At 34.4% G+C, this 22,525-nt stretch overlaps 1 protein-coding gene and 1 long non-coding RNA gene across 5 annotated transcripts in view; both read left to right on the top strand.

Moving 5' to 3' along the window:
• The window catches only part of PPP4R3B (protein phosphatase 4 regulatory subunit 3B), a 49,195-nt gene that overhangs the window by 14,361 nt on the left and 12,309 nt on the right, over positions 1–22,525 (top strand). For all 4 annotated transcript variants that reach the window (XM_028516978.2, XM_036027980.1, XM_036027983.1 and 1 more), the window contains 6 exons: positions 4,732–4,809; positions 5,916–6,032; positions 7,485–7,601; positions 18,157–18,288; positions 19,553–19,655; positions 20,881–20,922. In XM_028516978.2, coding sequence (XP_028372779.1) covers positions 4,732–4,809; positions 5,916–6,032; positions 7,485–7,601; positions 18,157–18,288; positions 19,553–19,655; positions 20,881–20,922 — 589 coding nt within the window. The remainder of the gene's footprint in view (positions 1–4,731; positions 4,810–5,915; positions 6,033–7,484; positions 7,602–18,156; positions 18,289–19,552; positions 19,656–20,880; positions 20,923–22,525) is intronic.
• On the top strand, positions 11,857–13,928 carry LOC118501093. Its single transcript, XR_004903672.1, has 2 exons — positions 11,857–13,052; positions 13,291–13,928. It is a non-coding gene; the product is annotated as an uncharacterized LOC118501093 (long non-coding RNA).

Below are 22,525 nucleotides of genomic sequence, written 5' to 3'. Positions count from 1 at the left end.
TCATTTTAACCATTAAGTGTATAATTTATAACATTAAGTGCATTCACAGTGTTATGTACCCATTATCTTTGTCCATTTTCAGAACTTTTTTTTTTTGTAAGATTTTACTTATTTATTTTTAGAAAGAGGGGAAGGGAGAGAGAAGGAGAGGAAGAGAAACATCAGTGTGCGGTTGCCTTTCACATGCCTCCCAATGGGGGCCTGGGTGGCAACCCAGGCATGTGCCCTGACCAGGAATCGAATCAGTGACCCTTGGGTTCACAGCCCAAGCTCAATACTCTGAGCTACACTACCCAGGGCATTTTCAGAACTTTTTCACCATCCCATCAGGAGCAGCTATTTTTTAATTATCTTTTATTCCATTTTCTAAGACTTAGTTATGATTGGGCTGTATATAAGTGTAAGTTCTTAAAACTTCCTAAATAATTAAAATGTGCAGCCAGGATTGAGAAATATTCATTAATATTCAGGAGATAATAATTAGTCAGATTATTTGCTATGTGACATTGATTTTATTCTGTCTCCTTGAGTTGTAAAATAGAAGTTTTATATCTTGTTTATATGTTAATATTTTATACCCTAACAGTGTAGTAAACATGACTTTGAAGAGTTTTCCTTACTTGTGGTGACAGTGTACTACTGTCAGCACAGTTTTCTCTTTCTATCTTTGTTATTATTTTCATATGAGGCACTAAGTTTATTGGGCAGCTACTGTATACTTAGTGTAGTGGTTCTCAAGTATGGTCTGTGGACCGCTGGGGGTTCCTGGAGCCCTTTCAGAGAGGTCTGTGAGGTGTCCCCTTTTCCAACATCATGTCAGTGTAAGACTATACTTTCTTCATTATATTTCAACCAAAACAACACTTGACAACAGACTGAATGCTGAAAATATAAGAATCTAGCAGCCCTCTGTTAAGCCAAACATTAAAGAAAATTTCAAAAATATAAAACAGAGACACTTTTCTTTCTTAATTTTTAAAAATTTGGATCATATAGTTCTTATAAATATATTCACATAAACATAATACCTAACTTTTAAAACCAATTAATAAATGTTTTTAAATGTTTCAGTTTTAAGTACAGTAAATATTGATAAATAGAACCCACACAATGAAAGCTCCTTGGGCCCCTTAGTAATTTTTAAAAGTTTAAAAGTGTCCTGAGACCAAAAAGTTGAGAATCTCTGACTTAGTATATAGTTATGAAATTCCATATTATGATACTTCCAGCCATTATTCACCATTCTGTTGTTGCCTTACTTTGTATATAGCATATACTTTTCCAGATCATTCTTTGACCCACCAGTTTTTTAACATTCCACAGTATTAAGTGTGAGGGAAGTTAGACTTACATGTTATGTTTCATTTATAACATATAGAACCTGCTTTTTAAAAACCATACTGTATAATTCAGGGTACCATTTCACTTCCATGCAGGAAAAAAGTTTCAGTCTCAGGAGATGGGAAATAGAGCCATAATCAATGTAGTTGATGTAAGGAGCCAGTGACAGAATCTGAAGTATAGCTTTCAAATGAACTCTTTTGACTTCAGAAGAGTTGCCAAAACCATAATAGTAAATTAGTGCTCTTTTATGTTTTAAAAAATAAGTTATGCAAACTAATATATAAATATTTGTAACACTTTGTATGTCATTTTATATCTTTTATCATAGGTTTATTTGTGAAGGCTATAATTACATAAATGTAGCTTTAAAGAGATAAGTCTTACTCATTTCTGGTCCGTGAGATGCATTTGATGAAATAGCCAGATACCTGTTTAGGGCTTACCACTTGATTATTTTTTATGTGCCAACATGATGCAAACTGTATTTTCAACAGCGTGTGAAAAGAAAGTAGTTAAGCTTATGGCCATTGGCATCTAAAGGTTCATTTCCTGAAGCCTTGGAGTCATCAGTATAAAAAGCAATTGTTGTCGTTTTTTGTCATTTAGTTGTATGCTTGGGGACCACAGAATATGTAAGATTCTACACTAGCAATTTTCAACCTTTTTCATCTCATGGCACATATAAACTAATTACTAAAATTCTGTAGCATGCCAAAATACACACTTTTTTGTGTGATTTGACAAAAGTAGTTACAATTTTGATTCATTCTCACTAGACAGCTATCGTTGTGTTGGCTATTGTCATTTTTTTCATTTGACAATCCTAAGGAAAAGAGGTCAATGCCCCTGACTTGTAGTCAGGTACTACATGTTTTAAAAATTATTTTGGGCCCTGGCTGGCGTAGCTCAGTGGATAGAGCATGGGCTTCAAACCAAAGTGTCGCAGGTTCGATTCCCAGTCAGGGTACATGCCTGGGTTGCAGGCCATGACCCCCAGCAACCGCACATTATGTTTCTCTCTCTCTCTCTCTTTCTCCCTCCCTTCCCTCTCTAAAATAAATAAAATCTTTTAAAAAAACGAAAAAAATATTTTGACACATTAGTATGCCTTGCCTTGCCACACACATTGAAAATCATGGCTCTAGGGATCTGCTCATGTGCTGATATGCCAAGGATTTAGAGAAGGTCACACAGGAGTTCCCACCAGGATAGAAACATAGGTAAAAACACTTCACTCCCTTGCACAACCAAAAGAAGGACAACAACAAATTTAAAAACAACTAGAATTGCCAGATATTCAAACTTCATGGAAGTTCGACCACCAAGGAGTTAAAGAAACACTCATCCAGACTGGTAGGAGGGGAGGAGATAGGCAGCCGAAGCAGAGAGGACACACAGCCAAGGAGTTGGCTGGTGGACCACTTGGTCCCACATTCATGGGCTGATAAGCTGGGAAGAACCATTGGGAAACAAGACAGACCACAGAACCCAGAGTTTCAGTGTGGGAAACTAAAGACTCAAAACCTCGGGATGTAAAAATCTGCAGGAGTTGTGGCAGTAGGAGAAACTTTCAGGATCACAGGAGAGTCTGTGGGAGAGGCCTACAGGGTCCTAGAACATACACAAACCCACCCACCTGGGAATCAGCATCTGAAAGGCCACAATCCACTTGTGGGAAGTAACAGAAAGTAGGGCTAGAGCAGAGCCAGCAAGTGGCATTGTTCTGTTTCTGACCCCTACCCCACAGACAGCACCACTAGGCAGCAAAAAGGGTTGCCCCACCCTGGTGGATACCTAAGGCTCCAACTCTTACAATATAACAGGTGTGCCAAGACAAAGAAACATGACCCAAAAGAAGAAACAGATCAAAACACCAGAAAAAGAACTAAGCCACAAGGAGCTGGCCAGCCTATCTGATGCAAAATTCAAAACAGTGGTAATCAGGATGCTCACAAAAACGATTGAGCTCAGTCGCAAAATGAAAGAAGAAATGAAGGCTACACAAAGTGAAATAAAGGAAAATATACAGGAACCAACAGTGAAGTGAAGAAAAACTGGAATCAAATCAACAAATTGGAACAAATGGAAGAAATAAACACCCAACCAAAACAGAATGAAGAAACAAGAATTCAAAAACATGAAGAACGACTTAGGAACCTCTGGGGCAACTGTAAGTGCTTCAACATCTGAATCATAGGGACGCCGAGAGAAGAGGAAGAGCAAGAAATTTTAAAAAATTAAAAACTTACTTGAACAAATAATGAAGGAAAACTCCCCTCAATCTAGCAAAGGAAATAGACTTTTGGGAAGCCCAGAGAGTCCCAAAGAAATTGGACCAAAGCGGGAACACAAGACACACCATAATTAAGTTACCCAGGATTAAAGATAATGACAAAATCTTAAAAGCAGCAAGAGAAAAGGAGACAGTTACCTACAAAGGAGTTCCCATAAGGCCATCAGCTGATTTCCAAAAGAAACCTTACAGCCAAGAAGGGACTGGAAAGAAATATTTGAAGTCATGAAAGGCAAGGACCTGCATCCAAGATGACTCTATCCAGCAAAGCTATTATTTAGAATGGAAGGACAGATGAAGTGCTTCCCAGATAAGGTCAAGTTAAAGGAGCTCATCATCACCAAGCCCTTATTATATGAAATATTAAAGGGACTTATATAAGAAATAGAAGATGATCAAAAATATGCATAGTAAAATGACAACAAACTCATAACTATCAACAACTGAACCTAAAAAAAAAAAAACTCAGCAAACAACTAGAACAGGAATAGAATCACAGAAATGGAGATCACATGGAGGATTATCAGTGGGAATGGGAGGAGGAGAATGGGGGGAAAAGGTACAAAGAATAAGAATCGTAATAGGTAGGCACAAAATAGATGGGGAGGTTAAGAAAAGGAAATGGAGAAGCCAAAGAACTTATATATACAACCAATGGACATGAACTAAGTGGTACGGAGTATGCTGGAGGGTAGGGGGATGCAGGGAGGATGGGGATAAAGGGGATAACAAAACTGGGGCAACTAAAAAAAATCACGGCTCTATACTAAAATTCCTAGAATGTTTTATGAATTATTGCTGCCATAATTTAGTCTTCTTTACTCATCTGTAATTTAAGTTTTTGATCTGCTGTGGACTGACAATGAGATCTTCAAACTTGCTTGAATTATTTAAATTAAGAATAAATAGGTTTCTGGTTAAATAAATGTATATGACTAATAGTGAATAGTGTAGTCAGACTTCGAAAATTATTACATAAGTATACCCTGGAATTATTATAGTTTATATGTATCATATAAATAAGTATAACTTTATACTTCTAATACTCCATAGTAATTAATGATAATTTAAAATTAATATTTTTTCTCATGTAGGAAGATGAGAAATTTTTGTCTGAAGTTTTTGCACAATTAACAGATGAGGCCACAGATGATGATAAACGGCGTGAATTGGTAAGTTATTTCTTGAAATTCAAACCCTTAAGGGCACTTATAGGCTTACAGGCTTTTAATATTGAATTTGTTAACTTAAGAGAGAATTTTTATAATTAGCATGAGATGAAAGATATATACTTAAATTATACTATAAACAATTACTCTTAAAGTTTCTTAAACTTACTGTTTTATATATTTTAGAAATTTCTTAAGATATTTAATGTGGGTTGCCCACTCTGTGAGAGAAATTGTGTACCATACAAATCCCAAAATCAGACATGTGGTTTATGTTAGAGCAGAACTACAAATTCATGCATTTTCATGATTGTAGATACTCACATTACAGATAGGCCTTTCTTTTTAAACAAGTGGTAAGGAGACTGCTTCTTAAACAAATGAGTGATAAATAATTGCTTCTTGAAAATGTTTCTTTCTTATGAATATATTTGTAATCACTTTTTTGACATATGAACCATGCCTTGGAGAAAGAAAATTGTGTTACTATTTACCAGCAGTTTGTCAATTTTTCTAACATTATTATCAGATACTTGGGTTTTAAGAAGTAATGAAAGATTGCTGACTTAAAATCAGCCAAGTTACTTTTCATGTAGTTATTTATTAATAGCCTATTCAATTTTCTTATAAAATTAGTCCTTTAGACTAAGGAATCTGTAGTGTTCTTTTCAGTTCTTAAAACTTGAATCATACTTTTGAGGGCTCCCTGGAAACCTAGCCACTGTTTTTTATAGCATGGTTTCTGTGAAAATGTGTGGTCTAATTCAGAATATCTGCCTTACATGGCATTTTTGCACCTTAATTATAAATAGATAACAATATGTATAAGTATGTATTTGTGTGATATATGCATGCCTTCTTAGACTTCACATATGTAACATGTATGCCATAATGTCTTTAGAGAGTTAACTCTTCAATGTAAGGTTTTCTTTTAATGGGATGCTAGTTTCTGTGTTCTTTAATGTAGGCTTTGAGGATTCAGGATACCCTGAAAAGTCAAGGTCCTTGAAAAGGCAAGGTCTTTCCGCACTGTTGGTGGTCACATTACAGTGTGCCTTAAGTTTACTTTTGTGTGTGTTAGTGTCTCACTGTACTTTCTAACATTACAGGTTAATTTTTTCAAGGAATTTTGTGCATTTTCTCAGACATTACAACCTCAAAACAGAGATGCATTTTTCAAAACTTTGGCAAAGTTGGGGATTCTTCCTGCTCTTGAAATTGTAATGGTAATTATATAGCTTTTTTTTATGTTTTTGAAATTGTGAATTTTAATAGATTTATATTATAGATGGAGAGTATTTATTATAGTAATGCATAGTAAATTTTTATAATTTATGATTTTCTTGATACTGAGTTAGTACAAGAGTGTTTTCGATCTTCAGGTTTTTAATAACTTAAATTTATAATATTAATATGTAATCACTTGCATATAATGTGGTTTCGGGTGAATAAAAATCTTGCATGTCTTTTCAGGACTTTCTCTTCTGTAGGAAACTAAGTATGTTTCACAGAAACTAATGAAATATATCTTTTAAGACCAGGGAGTAGAATGAGGTCAGACTGAAACAAAGGGGCTCCTACTGCAGTATGGGTTAGGACAGTACTTTGAAAGCCCTGGGGTATGGTCCTCATAGTGCTGTTTATGAGTTTTATCCACTGGTATTTATTATATGAAAAAACAAAATTTTAAGTATTTGTTAAAATAACCCATTGTATGTCAATATAACTAATATAACTTTTATAAAAAATTATTTTTCCAAAACAAAAAAAGTTTAATGAGAAGAATGGCATTGTTTCACATTTTTCGCCCATCTCTTTAATGTCTGACTTAGCAGAACATAGCTGGAGTCTCATAGCAGCTTGTGCGTTTAATTTGTTGTGATATCACATGTTGTATAGCCTCTTGAAAATACTTGTGATAGAGTGAGAGTGAAAAGAGCCAGTAATGCCCTAGTATTATTTATTATTATGAAAACAGTTTTACTCGCATGCACTTCCTGAAAAGAGTCTTAGACTCCTTGCCAGGATTCCCTAGACCACACTTTGAGACATTGTAGAATGTCTTTCAGAATCACCTGAAGATTTTGTAACTTACACATCATGTATTCATCACGTGTTGAAAGTGGCAAAGCATTCTGAATCACTGTGACCTTAGGAAAGTAAGTTGTGGAAAAGAGTAAAAATACCCAAAGTGTTTTCAAAAGCTTTTTCTATTAAATAGGGAAACTATAAGAGAGAATCGGTTACTAAGGCATAAAGTACCTGCCAAATTGAGAACCAAAGAAATTCTGGAAGGTTTTGAGGCCTTAAGTAGGAGATGTCATGCACATTTTTGCATATATTTAAATCAAGAATTCTCTCCCCCACCAAAATAAAAATCTAAAATATTTTGTTACAGCATTTGAAAGCACTGCTTTATAATCCTGTGCTGATTTCTTATATTTAAATTCTCTGAGTATTTATTTTTGTGGCAGTAAAACCCGGCAGATACTAATCATTGAGCTGCCTAAAACTTTTCGATATTTGTAAAAGGAAAAGAAAATAAGGATAGAGAAGTTATATATTTTGATTTCAGTACAATTAAATCCAAAAGTTGGTGGTATACATAGATTTGGGAAAAGGGAAAACACTAGCATAACGTTTATTAACAGTCTGTAACCTAATTTTCCTTTTATCAGGGCATGGATGATTTGCAAGTCAGATCAGCTGCTACAGACATATTTTCTTATTTAGTAGAATTTAGTCCATCCATGGTCCGAGAATTTGTGATGCAAGAAGCCCAGCAGAGTGATGATGTAAGTAATAATGCCCTGGTTCTATGTGAATTACCTGTAGTGTTTTCAAACTATTGAGAGTAAAGGCATTGCCATTATTGTAATCTTTTATGAAGCAAAATAATAGATTTTTTTATCATTTGTGATTTTGGCAAGCCCAGAATATGTGCCAGTTGATTTGCTAATGCAAATTGGCAGTTGGATTGATTGTTTTTAAGAAAAACATATTCAAACTAGTGTTGAGCTAGGTTATCATAGAATTAAATTCTTACGTGGTGGTCTTAAAAAATGTTTTAAGTGCTAATGAAATATAATTTAAAACCATAGGTCAGGCACTTACCTAGAATAACTAAGAAATTACTTTCCCTGTGTTCAAATGTGTGTGTGGGGGGGGGGCGCTTTTAGTGAGGATGAGTGTTTAATAATGAAACCAATGTTGTGTTTCCCCACTACAGAAATGTTTACACTTTCCCCTTATACTATTTTTAAGACAAAATGAACATACAGCTGTAATTTTAAGTAATCTTCCTTTCTTATATTAAATGTATTTTAGTGTTAAGCAGAAAATAACTAAAATATAATTATGTTTCTTCTTAAAGGTTTTGAATCCCAGTGTTAATTTGATCCTTATATGAGTTGTTATTGAATTAAACTACAGTTATTTTATGTTTTGTGCTTGATCTCTTAACTTAGATTTTTACATCTAGGTATTTCCAGTGGGGTTTTTTTTTTAAGCAATTTTATTTAGAATCAGTTTGGGCTAATGGTATAATTTAGCCAGTAGAAAAGAAATAGAAGACATATTTTGTGTTGTATCTTTTAAGGATTTTTTTAACCCGAGTAATTCTAATCTGACTTGAAAGAATAGATACCTGTTTTATCTCACTGTTGTGATATTATCTTAGTGCCATATTTTCTAAAAGATGATTTTGAAATTAATACTCAGTGTTCCACCCTTAGTGGTATGCATAGTTAAAGGCAGTCTTCATAACATTTCTCAGACTATGAGAAGAGTCAGCTACTGACTTCAAGAATTTTTAACTTTATGTTTTATTAGAACTCTTTTGTGTGTTTTTTTAATTTTTCAATTACAGTTTACATTCAGTATTATTTTGTGCTCATTGCAGATATGCAGTATAGTGGTTAGATAATCATATATTTTACAAAGTGTTCCCCCCTGTTTTTAGTGCCCACCATACCTGGCACCATATGTAGTTATTACAATATTATTAACTATACTCTGTATGCTGTACTTGTATCCCTGTGACTGTTTTGTAACTACCAGTTTGTACTTTTTAATCCCCTCGCCTTTTTCACCCAGTCCCCCAAACCTTCTCGAGCAACCATCAGTCCATTTTCTGTATCTATGAGTCTGTTTTGATCTTGTTTGTTCATTTATTTTATAGAACTGGGTTTTTTTTTGTTTACATTTAATTAATGCATGACTTAGAGAAGCAGTTACTGATTTTTGACTGTAAAAAGTCCCTTTCTCTCACCCCAATAAATTCAATTTTTTAAAAAGTCCCTTCTCAAATTTTCTTTTTCTTACAATCACTGTCTTCAGTGCTTTTCATTTCCCTGAATTTTCTGATATCTAAAAATTTTATTATTTAAAAATTTTGTTGCTTTAAAATAATTCTTAGCCCATAAAAGAGGATAAATTATAATTTTTTTAATTTTCAAAATAAAGGATCCTACAAAGTCTGTATTGAAGTCTATAAAGGATCCTATGAAGTTTATATTGGTTTGGCAGCAGCCTTTAAAAAGAGAAAAGAAATAACTTACATGTGTATTCAGTGGGGAGTTGGTGTTTTGATGTTCCTTTAAAATAAATGCACAGCATTCAAATTCAAGTTCTTTCTAATACTATGGAACAGATTTGGTTTTAGGAGCATAGATTACAATATTAACATGTATTGAGACACTAGGAAATACTAACATTTTTTTACTGTAGCCATTATTTCTATCCAAGCTCTAAGGGTAGATTTAGCAGTAATTGCTCTCTTTTTTGTTATGCCACAGATATCACATGTTTTTATGCTAATAGCCTTTGAAACATCCAGTAAAACTTATTTTAGAATCTGCCTGGATAAGTAATACAGCTATTACCGAACTGCTTATTTTGGCAAGTATTTTCAGTGTATTTCTCACTTAGGAATACATATGTTAATTTTTCTGGATATGATAATAGCATTGGGGTGATTTTTTATTTTTTTTATTTAAGTATATTTGTTGGGGTTTACTTTTTAGGATTTCTTATTTTTATTTTTAAAGGGCTCTTTAAAAACTCAAATATTTAATACTGATATATTTATAGAATTATATATGTGGAATTTGCTTCAGAATAATTCTGGAGGATGAAATTTGCCACAATAAGAAGTTTAAAAAAATATATAAGCTAACCTCTAGGTGTTGATTGACTATTCAGTATTTTGTATTAAATATATCACATTTTATTTCTTAAAATTGCATCAGTTTTTTTAACTTTATTTTGAAGTAATTTTAAATTCACAGAAAAGTTATAATAGTACAAAGAACTCTCATATGCACTTCACCCATATTCCCCAGTTTTTAACATTTTGTCTCATTTGCTTTATCGTTCTTTCTTTGCTTGTATTTGTATGTACACATTTATATATATAAATTTATTTCATTCTGAACCATTGAAAAGTAAGATACAGAAATGATGACACAATACCCCTTTATCCCTATTTACTTCAGTGTCTATCTACCAAAAACTCTGTATACATAACCACACTATAATTATCAAAATCAGGAAATTAATGTTTTTACTTTACTTAACTACAGTCATAATTCCAGATTTTGTCAGTTGTCCCAGTAAGGCTCTTTTAGCCTAGACAAAAATGAAAAATTTCTGGGCTAGTTTCCAACAGTTTGGATTTCTCTCAACATTTCCTTCAGTGCATTGTATCAAGAAATTCCCCAGCTGCCACCATAAACAAATCAACAAACAAGTGCTGGCGAGGTTGTGGAGAAAAGGGAACCCCAGTACAATGTTGGTAGGAATGCAGACTGGTGCAACACTGTAGAAAACACTATGGAGTTTCCTCAAAAAACTAAAAATGAAACTGCCTTTGACCCAGCAAATTCACTGCTGGAATTATACCCTAAGAACCCTGAAACATCAATTCAAAACAACCTATGCACCCCAGTGTTCATAGCAGCACAATTTACAATAGCCAACTGCTGAAAGCAACCTAAGCGCTCATCAGTAAATGAGTGGATCAGAAAGCTATGGTACATTTACACAATGGAATTCTACACAGCAGAAAGAAAGAAGGAGTTCCTACCCTTTGTGATGGCATGGATGGAACTGGAAAGCATTATGCTAAGTGAAGTAAGCCAGGCAGTGAAAGACAAACACCATATGGTTTCACCTGTAAGTGGAACATAACAAAACAAACAAGCCAAATAGAACCAGAGACATGGAAGCAAGGAACAAACTGACAGTAACCAGAGGGGATGAGGGAGGAGGATAACCTGGGGAGTGGGGGAGGGGGAGGGTCAAGTCAAGGAACATGTATAAAGGACCCATGGACAAGGACAATGAGGGGTAGGATGAAATATGGTAGTAGGGGCTGGGCTGGACAGGAGAGAGTAATGGGGGAGGGATGGGGGCAACTGTAATGGAACAACAATAAAAAAAAGAAAAGAAAGAAATGCCCCCAACTTTAAAAAATGTTTCAGCCCTTGCCTGGGTGGCTCAGTTGGTTGGAGTGTTCTCCCATAACCAAAGTTTCTGAGTTCAGTTCCCAGTCAGGGCACATACCTCCGTTGTGGGTTCCTAGCATTTCCTATCCCCCATCTGGCACATCCACTCTTCTTCAGTCCAGGCACATGCAGTAGGCAACCAATGTCTCTCTCTCACATTACTGTTTCTCTCTCCCCCGCCTGTCTTACTTCCTCTCTCTAAAAGCAATACAAAAAGTGTCATTAGGTAAAGATTAAAAAGACTTTCAGTTTTCTTTGTCTAAGCTGTTTTGCCATTTCACAGATGTGAGGTTTTGGACCATTTCATCAAATTTGAGGAGCTTTGCTTCTAACATGTGAAAATGGGTTGAAAGAAGTATTGATTCAGTATTTCTCTTCAAGTTGCTGCAGAGCAAATTTCTTACACAGGATTTTTTTAAATTATTACGTTTATATTTTTTTAAGACTAGAAATGTCTCTGCGACATCCATCAGTTATTTTTATTCTATTGCAGAATATTCTTTGCCCTTGCTATTCTTTCTTTCTCCTCTTACCATATTTATAGAATTGAAGATACACAGAATTCTGATATTTTCTTAATTTTACCAGAAAGTATCAGTGGAGAATTTTCATACAACTTTGTCATGGTTTCACTTGGCTAACAGTAACTGTCTAATTCCATTATAAAATTTTTCTCAATATTAAGAGGTTAATATTGTAAAGAAAATGTGTCTTAAAAGCAGTAAAATAAAATACGTTCTCTGTCTTTCTCAATCAGAAAATAGAGATGCCAGCTCTTATCCTGGATGATCTCTGAATTCTGTGTGTAGGTACCCAGAACTTCCCCTTTGTTGCTAATTACTTTTCACAATATAGCAAAATTCTTAAACCCCCTTAAATATACTTTTAAAGCAAAAGTACTTCTAAGAATAGTATGAGGTTGGAGTGTGATGAAACCAATGGGATTATCATTTCTCTATAAACCTTTGATTTACAAATAACTAAAACATTGAAATATCTCCTAGAAACCGAAGTCACATTCACTTAAATGTTGCTATTTAGGCGAGAGATGTGCAGAGTTTTCCTAAACAACCTGAAGATAAATAAGACTTTGTGGGCCCCATGGTTTTTGTCAAAACTACTTAACCCTGTTACTATAGTAAGAACTGTCCATAGACAGTTTGAAAAAGAATAAGCTTGACTATGTTCCAGTACATGTACAGAATAGGCAACTGGCCAGATAGTTTTGTGGTTTGGTGACCCCTGACTTAGACCCCTATTTCAGAATATCTCAGGTAAATGATACTGGCTTTTAGAGGCTCATACTCGTTTGAATGATATCATTGCAGAATCTACTATGGTGGTGTAAAAAGAAGTAAAACAAAGAGACCATAGGAATAAGCAGGCATTAATGGGTAAAGGAAGTTTGGGGATTATTTTAAGATTTATTTTAAGATTAAAAGAGTATTCTCTAGAACAGATTTTGGTGCCCTAGCATTGGAATAAATTCACTGGAAGTACTCTGTAATGGTTTATTTTTAGATCAAGTCACTGTTTGACATCTGAAGGAATGTTCTAGTAGTTTGTCCTACATCTCATTATTTTCCTGCAATTGCTTGAGTGTGAGTTTTCTAGTGCCATTGTTAGATAAGCAGATTAAGGAAAAATGGACTTGCGCTTGTAGTGTTTTAATGCCAGTAAAGAACTCTAGCAGACAATTAGAAATGCTAGCTTGAATTTTGACAGAGTGGTCAGTCTTAGGTGATCTTCTTTTTTTTTTTTTTTAGATTTTTATTTATTTATTTGTTTATTTATTTATTTATTTATTTATTTATTTAGAGAAGGAAGGGAGGGAGATAGAGAGAGAGAAACACCAATGTGTGGTTGCTGGGGGTCATGGCCTGCAACCCAGGCATGTGCCCTGACTGGGAATCGAACCTGCGACACTTTGGTTCGCAGCCCGCGCCCAATCCACTGAGCTACGCCAGCCAGGGCTTAGGTGATCTTCTGTTCCAGTCCCCTTGTGCCATTAGAGAAATAGGCATGGAAGAGTTAATGAGGTCACTTAGCTAGTTATTGGCAGTAGAGCATTTAAGAGGCTGGGTCCTTTGATTTACCTATTCCTTCTGTTCACCAGGCTTGCTCTATGGTGTTAATTAAAAAGTGAAACATGCCATACTGCCATACAGACTGTTCATAATGCTGATAAATCTTGTAGTTCATTGATGAATGCTCAACCATTCATTATATTGCTTAGCACCTGTTTGTAATCACTGAAAGCACATTATTACTTTTGTGTGGATTTAGTCATGCATTATAGTAGACTAATTTTAATTGTTTACTGAAGTGCCTCCGGGATAATATCATCTTGCTCTATACTGCTCTGTGAAGCATAATCTCTGGATCTGTGGTTAATTCTGGTATTTTAGAATTTGATTTTTACTTAGTTTGGCAGAACCCAATTTAAAATAATAATATTTAATAATAATAATAATAATAATAATAGAACTTAACATTCTAATAGGGCTCATCTTGTTTTTCCCCATTTCTGTATCTTACTGGCTAATGTCTACTATATTGTGAACTATATAGTTTCATAGACAAGGTCTGTCCAGAAGGCATCCAGCCATATAATATGAAAAATAGAGACATTTGAAGAAGACACAGGATACAAGAAACATTGTACATAGGACAATGATGCTTCTACCCCCTTCAGAGTAGTGCCTTGAGACCTCACACAGTTCTCCGAGTCACCATCAGCTGCTCTGTCATATTTTCCTGAATCTCATTGATGGTCTGAAATCTCTTCCCTTTCAAAGGTGATTTTAGTTTGGGGAAAAGCCAGAAGTCTCACCATGTCAAATCTGGGGGTGGGGGTCTGAGTCACCTGGGTGATTTAACGTTTCACCAAAAAACTGCATAAGACGTAATGCATGAGCAAGGACATTGTCATGATGAAGTTGTCAGTCACCAGTTGCTCATAGCTGTAGCCTTCTGAATCATCTGAATGGTTTCCGTGGAGGAACATTCAAGCTTAACACAAAATTAGATGCACGTTTGTTGCTCTACTTGCTCAGTCATTTTGAATGTGATGGCCACACAACACACATGCTCACTCAATGGTATCTACTGCCCTCACTGACTAGTACAGTGAAGTCATCATTGTTCGCTCCTTTGCATTCCGGTCCACTCTCCTTGGCTGCCAGGTTACATCGATGTTGTGCAAACCATTCTCATTATATTAACATTGGCTGGACTTTTTCCAGACAGACCTTGTATATTGTCCTTGTTTTGTTTTGCTTTTTGTTGGTGGTGGTTGTTGTTTTGGGTAAAAGAGTAAATCTAGTTTGTTACTTCATCTTGTCCAAAAGCAGAAATCTGATTCAGTTATTTTCAGAGCAGATTTTCCTTTAAATAACTGGACCTTATTAAGAATTGGCCACTTTGTGGATTCATGCCTCTTTTGTATAATTTTTTCTTTCAAAGTTATTCATAACTCATTAAAACGAAACTTCAGAACATTAAAAATTAAAGCCATCTGACACAAGGATTTCGAAACCAGCTTCTTTTAAAACTCATTGACTGAGAAATTTCCCACTTTTTGCCCTTTTTTTCTGCCTCTTTTTTTCCTCTTTGTCTAAGATTTATTTTCCTGTTTTTTTCCTTTTCCCTTCTTTAACAATGAAGCTGTAATAACAGACTTTTGAAGAGTGCCGTTTAGTTTCTATGATAGCGGAAATTCCATAACCATTCAACAAGGTAGTCACTCCCAACCGTGGGCGTGGAGCACTTGAAATGTAGGTTGTGTGACTGAGGAATTAATAATTTTAACTTAAATAGCCTCATGCGGTACATTGATATTGTAATGGACAGCACAGGATTGGAATATTTACTGCCTGCACACAATCTGAGTGGATCTTTTATCTCGTAGCCATTCTAAGCAAAGGAATATCTTGCTCGGCTCTCTGTTTTAGAATAGTTCTGATGGCGTTGTGGAGGTCAGATGGCTAGAGAAAGAAGGCCTGACCTGTGACAAGAGAAAGGGAAAAGGAGAATAAGGAATTAATGTATCACTAAGGTAGGGGTTTGGCCTCATATATCAGTAAGACTAGGAGTGACGTCAGCAAGATGGCTGACTAGGAAGTTTTGTCCCTTATTCTCCCAACAGAAACTTCAATTTAATAACCATAAACAGACAAGAATATCTCAATGAAACTTTCAGAATCCAGGTGAGCAGTCACAGCAGCTTGGTGGAACACGGAAATGAGAAAAGGTGCATTGAAGGGTTAATAATTTGAATTTACCCATGTCTTTCCTCTCCCAAGTCAGCACAACACAGTGCCCAGAAGAGATTCCCTGGACCCATGAATTCTTCCTTGGGGGAAAGAGAGAGAACAAAGCAAGGGTCTGACATCCCCATCCTTTCAGTATGCTAACTGAGAGAATCACTTTTTTCTGCCTCTTCAGAACATTGAAGGAATCATCTCACAATAGCTAAGAACAAATACGACTTCACAAGTCTCAGTAGCTGGTCCATGAACCCCAGTAATGCACCCCACCTGCTGCCCCAGCCAGAACCTTCTGGCAGGGTTGACTGGTGAAGGGCTTTCTTTGCCAAAGTTGATATGTAAAGACTGGAAGAGCTAACTGCTTCTTAAGATATGCAGGCAACAATGCAAAGCTACAAAGATTAGGAAGAATCGGGAAACTTGACACCACCAAAGAAACAAAATAAAGCTCCAGTAACTGACCCTAAAAAAATGGAGAACTACAGCATAGGGAATATAATCAATAACACTATAATAACTTGTACTAGAATTATTGGGGGACATCACTTTTTAAATTATAAAATTGTCTGACCATTATGCTGTGCACCTGAAACTAATACGTGTATGTGAGAGAAGAGTGGAGCACTTTGAACTGCCTAACAAATTCAAAGTAATTGTCTTAAAGAAGAAGCTCAGTGAGCTATAAAAAATACAACTAGATAACTAAACAAAATCAAGAAAACAATAAATAAAACAAAACAAGTTCAACAAAGAGATAGAAACCATAAAAAAAGAACCAAAGGAAATATGGAGCTGAAGAATATAATGACTGAGCTGAAAAAGATCAATAAATAGCTTCAACAGATGGAAATGGGAGGGAGGTGGGGAGGGAGGGGTGGGTGGGCTGGGATGGGAGTAAAGGAAAGAAAACTGTACTTGAACAATGATTAAAATAAAATTGGAAGAAAAAAAAGTTCTTCTTGCCAATGTGTTTTTATGTAGATGTAACCTACATTTGTCATATATTATTTTTCTGCCTAAATTTAAGTGAATGAATTTAAGAGAATTATATATAACTAAATAAATAATCTAAGGCTTTATTTAACTGGTAGAATCCCAAATTATACATATTGACATGTATTAAAGTAAATGCTATATGTAGCATTGTTCTGAAGAAATATCATTGGCTGACACCTTTTTGTAGTATCTTTTTTTTTTTTTTATTCACTTGAGAGAAAGAGAGAGGGAGAGAGAAACATCAATGTGCGGTTGCTGGGGGTTATGGCCTACAACCCAAGCGCGTACCCTGGCTGGGAATCGAACCTGCGACACTTTGGTTCGCAGCCCGCACTCAATCCACTGAGCTACGCCAGCCAGGGCTAGTATCTTAACATTTTATATTAGATATACCTTGCTGAACATTACCACAATAAGAAAGAGCAGCAAATTAATGTACGAGCATGTAATGTAAGAGCATGTAAAACATGCTCTTTTTCCTCTAATTAAAATAAGGCTAGGGTCTGGATTTATTAATGTAGCTCTGTAAATTTTATTTCATAACTCCTGTTTGAAGAAATTTCATTCTCTATTACCATGATAGAATCGATTTACTGGTGTTCAAATTTGGAAACATAGTAGAGGATAGCATTCTAATTTCAAGCATTTAAGTTGCTATCACATGGTTTTGTTGGTTCTTTGTTCCGTTAGGTTCACAAACAACTTCACAGGGATATATTATTTTTGTTTAACAGTGTATTAAGTTTGGGAAAGGCTACCAAAACAAAATAATACAAAGTGTTTTATAATGAAACTTTCTACTTACTACTTTCCAGAATTCTCCCAATTTTAGGTATTTATCTTCATTCCATGCAGTTCCTTATTTCATTTCCTTCAGTTACTACCTTTCATGTTTTCCAAACCACTGAGTTGATGTCAAAACTGTTTTTACGCGAACACTCTGTATCCTAATTTAATGCTCAAGATTTCTACTTTAAAAAATACAAGGAGAAGGCAAATTTTGTATCTGTAAGCTGCTTTATAGGTTTATATATTAAGGCCCAAGAGCATGTTACTAATATAATAATAAATCTATTTGACATTAAATTATTATGTAACACATGTGTGTACTCACTCCCTGTGGAGAATTGTGTACTGGGTTGTTGGGTTTTTTTCCCTCATTTTTTGCTAGAAAGGATTTTCTGGTGAGAGCTAAGATAAGCTGTGTTGGGGGCGGGGGAGGGGTGAAGGCATCACATAATGTATGATATTGCTTGTTTATTCAACTCTAAATTCATACCTGACAGTGAAACCTAGAATGAGAATCTGTTAGAACCTCCACTGAGCAAGAATTAGTGGTAAATGATTTTTCTCCACTTCCCTATATTAATGGTATCATAAGCTGTAGCATGCTCTGCTTTTCATTTAAGTGGATATTTTTTATTCTAGTATGTTTATAAAACTTTGAAAAATGGGGAAAAGAGCTTAAATAAGCTCATACATTCTTTGGAATTTTTGTCTGTGTGGTTTTGATTTTGTTCTTCTAGTTGGTATGTCTCTTATGTTTCCAAGCCAGGACTAATGGAAATATTTTCTTTCAGGATATCCTTCTCATTAATGTAGTAATTGAACAAATGATCTGTGATAGTGATCCTGAGCTAGGAGGTGCTGTTCAGTTAATGGGACTTCTTCGTACTCTAATTGATCCAGAAAACATGCTGGCTACAAATAATGTAAGAAATTACTCAGGTTTTTTTTTTAGTGGGTTTTTTTTAAAGAGAGGGGAAGAGAGGGAGAAAAACATCAATGTTTGAGAAACACCAATTGGTTGCCTCTCATATGACACCAACCAGGGACCCTGCCCACAACCCAAGTACATGCCCTGGCCAGGAATTGAACCTTTTGGTTCTCAAGCCAGCACTCCATTCACTGAGCCACACCAGCCGGGGCAAAAAAATGTTTTGCTCTCATCAGTTGTCAGTGATTTTTAAATATATAATTATATGTAAGTATAAAATTGAAAATGTATACAATTTTGAAAAGCAGTAAGTACTTAAGTATTTGATTATTCAGTATTCAAGTAGCAATGATATTCCTGTAGCAGTTCACTTGGGGCAAAATACAATCTTGTAACCTATAAATTCTTAGTGAAATGTTAGCACATCTGTTTATGACCCTATATGTTAACTTCTTAAAACTTGTTATGCAACGTGAATATACTTAACACTACTGAACTGTAAATGGAAAAATTGTTAAATGGTAAATTTTGTTTTTATTATAATAAAGGAAAAATTAATATGCACAGAACGGTCTCAACTGCATAGAAAAAGAAGTCATTAAAAAGAAAAAAAATACTTAAGGAACTATCCCAAAATATTAGTAGCAATTGTCTCAAAATAATGGGGTCTTTGTTCCTTTATAAAATTCCCTCATATTTAGAGAACACGTATATTATTTTTAAATTATTGAATGTTTACAGGACCAGTTGTATAAAAATGTAGTAGCCCAGAAAATCAAAAGGCATTATTTTCCAAGTTTCCAAATAATAAGCTTTTGGGGTTTTTTTTGGGGGGGGGGGGGGTCTGTTTGTTTTTAATTTTAAAAATAGATCTAAATTCTGTCCTGTGTAGTTGCTGGATAAATTGATTTGGTGGGTTTTCAGATTTGGGTACATTGTGAAGTCTGGTATATCAGATTTTAAGCAGTTAAGTTGTCACATTGCTTGATAGATTCTTCATTGGGTTTCAGATTATAGCATATTTGAAAAACATTGTTCTGAATAATTTTCTCAAAACTGTTTATAATACTCTGATCTTTTTCTTTCATTTTTATTTGTAATATAAAATAGATTTTTTTAAGTCCTAAAGTAAGATTAAGGTATATATAACTAGTTTTTTTGTTCTTTAAGTATCTGTTTATGACCCACACTGCTAATCTGGAAGATGCTTTATTCATTATAAAAGTCATAAAGTATTCTTTAAATTTGGTATGTTTCAGAAAACTGAGAAAAGTGAATTTCTGAATTTCTTCTACAACCATTGTATGCATGTCCTCACAGCACCACTTTTGACAAATACTTCAGAAGACAAATGTGAAAATGGTAGGGTCTCTTACTTGTCTGCTTACAATTTCTGTTTTTAAAGAGTGAAATAAGTATTATAACTAACAGGCTGTTTACTTGGTTCTTTATATGACAAGGGATATATATCCCTGAGTATATATCCTAGGGAACATCTATGCATATGCCTGACAGGTACAAGAATGTTATTGCACTGATTGTCATAAGAAAGTTAAAGTGTGGTATATGCATTTAATGAAATACTATGTAGCCATTAAAATAACTGAATATTGATCACCTGACTAGTTACCAAAAATGTAAAACTGAATGGGTAAAACATCACAAAACATTTTATTGCAGAATGGTTCCACTTATATAAATTAAAATAAATGCATTTTTATCATTCATTTTAAAATAGAAATACTTCCAGCCTACAGAAATATTTAGATAATAGTTTAACATACATCCATATACTTCCTCTTGGCTCGCCCATTCTCATTCCATGCCACCTGCCTCCATCTCTCAGGAATACTGAATTTGGAGTCAGTCATCCCTATGTTTGTTTATATTATTATGACATGTATACTTTTCATGCTTTCAACCTTGATATGCACTGGCTTCTATTATAGAAGCCAGTTATTCTGCAGTTTTTTTCTTTTTACCCACTCCTTTTTTTGAGCTCTATATTGATGTCTAGAGTTCTTATCAATTTTTAACTCTTATAGTGTTCTCTTATGTGAGTATGCTATAAGCCATTCTGCTTCTAATGTACATTTAAGTTGTTTTTAGCTTTTTGCTAGTACAAACCATGCTCCAGTACACATCTTTGTATTTCCCTACACAAATGTGCTCTAAGGTGTGTGCCGAAAAGTTGGAACGAACTTACAATGTTCACCTTACTTTGTTCTTAAAAAAATTCAAAGCATAAATCATTGATTATTAATATTTGTGTTATTATGGAATTTAAGAAATACATAGAGAGACATACCCAATTTGTTGGAGGATGACTGAAGGAAGAAAAAAGACAGTATATCATTTATTAGTAGAATATTTATGATACTTTTAATAACTTCTCATCGGTACCCAGTTTTGTAAAAGATTGTAGACAGAGGTATATCTGACTGAAGCAGCTGTCTTCATGGATGTATCTTAATGGTTATTATGTGGGTAAAATGAGATCATGATCAGAGATGTACTTGATATATTGTAGTGTAAGGGAAATATGAAGTGACATTACTGAAGTAACCGATTTTGTTTTTTTTATTAGATAATATAGTTGGACCTAACAAAAATAGCACGATTTGTCCTGGTAAGTATAAATTTTTATTTTATGAACTAATACAAATAATAAACCTGTTCCTACTCAGAGTATAGTACATTTGTACAAGGCTAAGAAAGGCATATTTTCAACATAAACAAAATCCATAAATTTACTTTTTTTTTCTTTATTGCAAAGAAAATATCTCACTTTCTTTAATATAAAAGGTGGAAAATCATTTGGAATTTTATTTTTGTTTTTCTCTGTAAATGTAGAACTTCTTTTCTGATATTTTTTTGAGAAGACATCTGAACATTGAAGATTTAGTTTGTGCTTACTTTTGAAATCTATTGGGTTGACCAAAAAAGTCCCTATGTTTTTTTTTTTCCACTAAAGATACATTTTTCATTTTCAGCAATAACTTTATTGATTTGGATATTTTTAATATGTCTGCTAACTCTCACATGGTATAACATTGATTGTTTTCAATCAGTGTCTTGATTTGATTGCTGTCAATTTCAACTGGTCTACCTGACAGTAGAGCATTGTCCAGCAAGAACTCTTCCAACACAAAACTTCGCAACCACTTTTGGCACGTTTGATTAGCCACAGCGCTTTCTCCACACATGGTACAAATCTCTGTCACTATACAGTGTAGCAAATGGGGTTAAAGACAACTAAGCACTACTAGAACCATCTTAGTAAAAAAAACGAAATGAACTTTTTGGCCAACCCAATAAAACTAAGACCAATTAGTTAGTAGTCTTCGTAACAGCCATATGTTTAAGTTTTGTTTATGACTCTGAGTGGAAGGAGACACTGTTGCTTTTACTCATAACATGCATACCAGGTATGGCCTGGTAGCATGGAAAACATGCCTGTGTGTACCTAGCATCCTGCAAGGAGACAGTTCAGATAATAGATGAGTCATTTCATGTCTTATCTTGGGAAAGTGAAAACAAGACATTTAACTTAACACTGTAGATCATTGTTACAAAATCTTTTATAAGTAAAATTTGGGAATTGAGAGGTTAAATGAATTTCTTTTTAACTGTGAGGGACTAGATGGTGGTTACTGTTAGACAAACTGGTTTGGAGTAAGTAAAACCCTTTACTTGATTTAAAGTAGAAAATGTCTTTGAAATGCCAGGATTGTATTTTGTATATTAATGGTCATTCTGTTACTTAAAAGAATGTTAATTTATTCCTAATAGCAACATAATTCCACAAAATATTTATGTATGTAACCTTCTTGAAAACTAAAATAATTGTATTAAGTGATGTCAGTTACTTTTTTCTATTCTGTAAGACTGTGATTCCATAATTTGCTCATAGTTTAATATTTCCTTGTCTGAAGCATTTTTAATAGGTGTGGGTAATTACCTATATAAGCCCTTGCATTATATTCAACTTTGATGCCCAGGAAACAGTTTGAAATAATTCCATGAATATATAAACCACAGCCTCTTGAAAAGAAATCTCATTTATTTCCATAGGGCTCTCAACGCATGTATGGTTATGGTTTGATGTTAAAAAAAGATTAACATCTCAATGTAACATTTTTCACTTGATATTTAAATAGCCAAGAATGTCCCTTACTTAAAGATGTCTTTAAAGAAAGCATATTAATTTTTCTTGGGAAATTTGCATTGTA

The sequence above is a fragment of the Phyllostomus discolor genome, chromosome 6, assembly GCF_004126475.2.
Source record: "Phyllostomus discolor isolate MPI-MPIP mPhyDis1 chromosome 6, mPhyDis1.pri.v3, whole genome shotgun sequence".
NCBI lineage: Eukaryota > Metazoa > Chordata > Mammalia > Chiroptera > Phyllostomidae > Phyllostomus > Phyllostomus discolor.
This window is presented reverse-complemented; position numbering and strand designations above follow the sequence as displayed.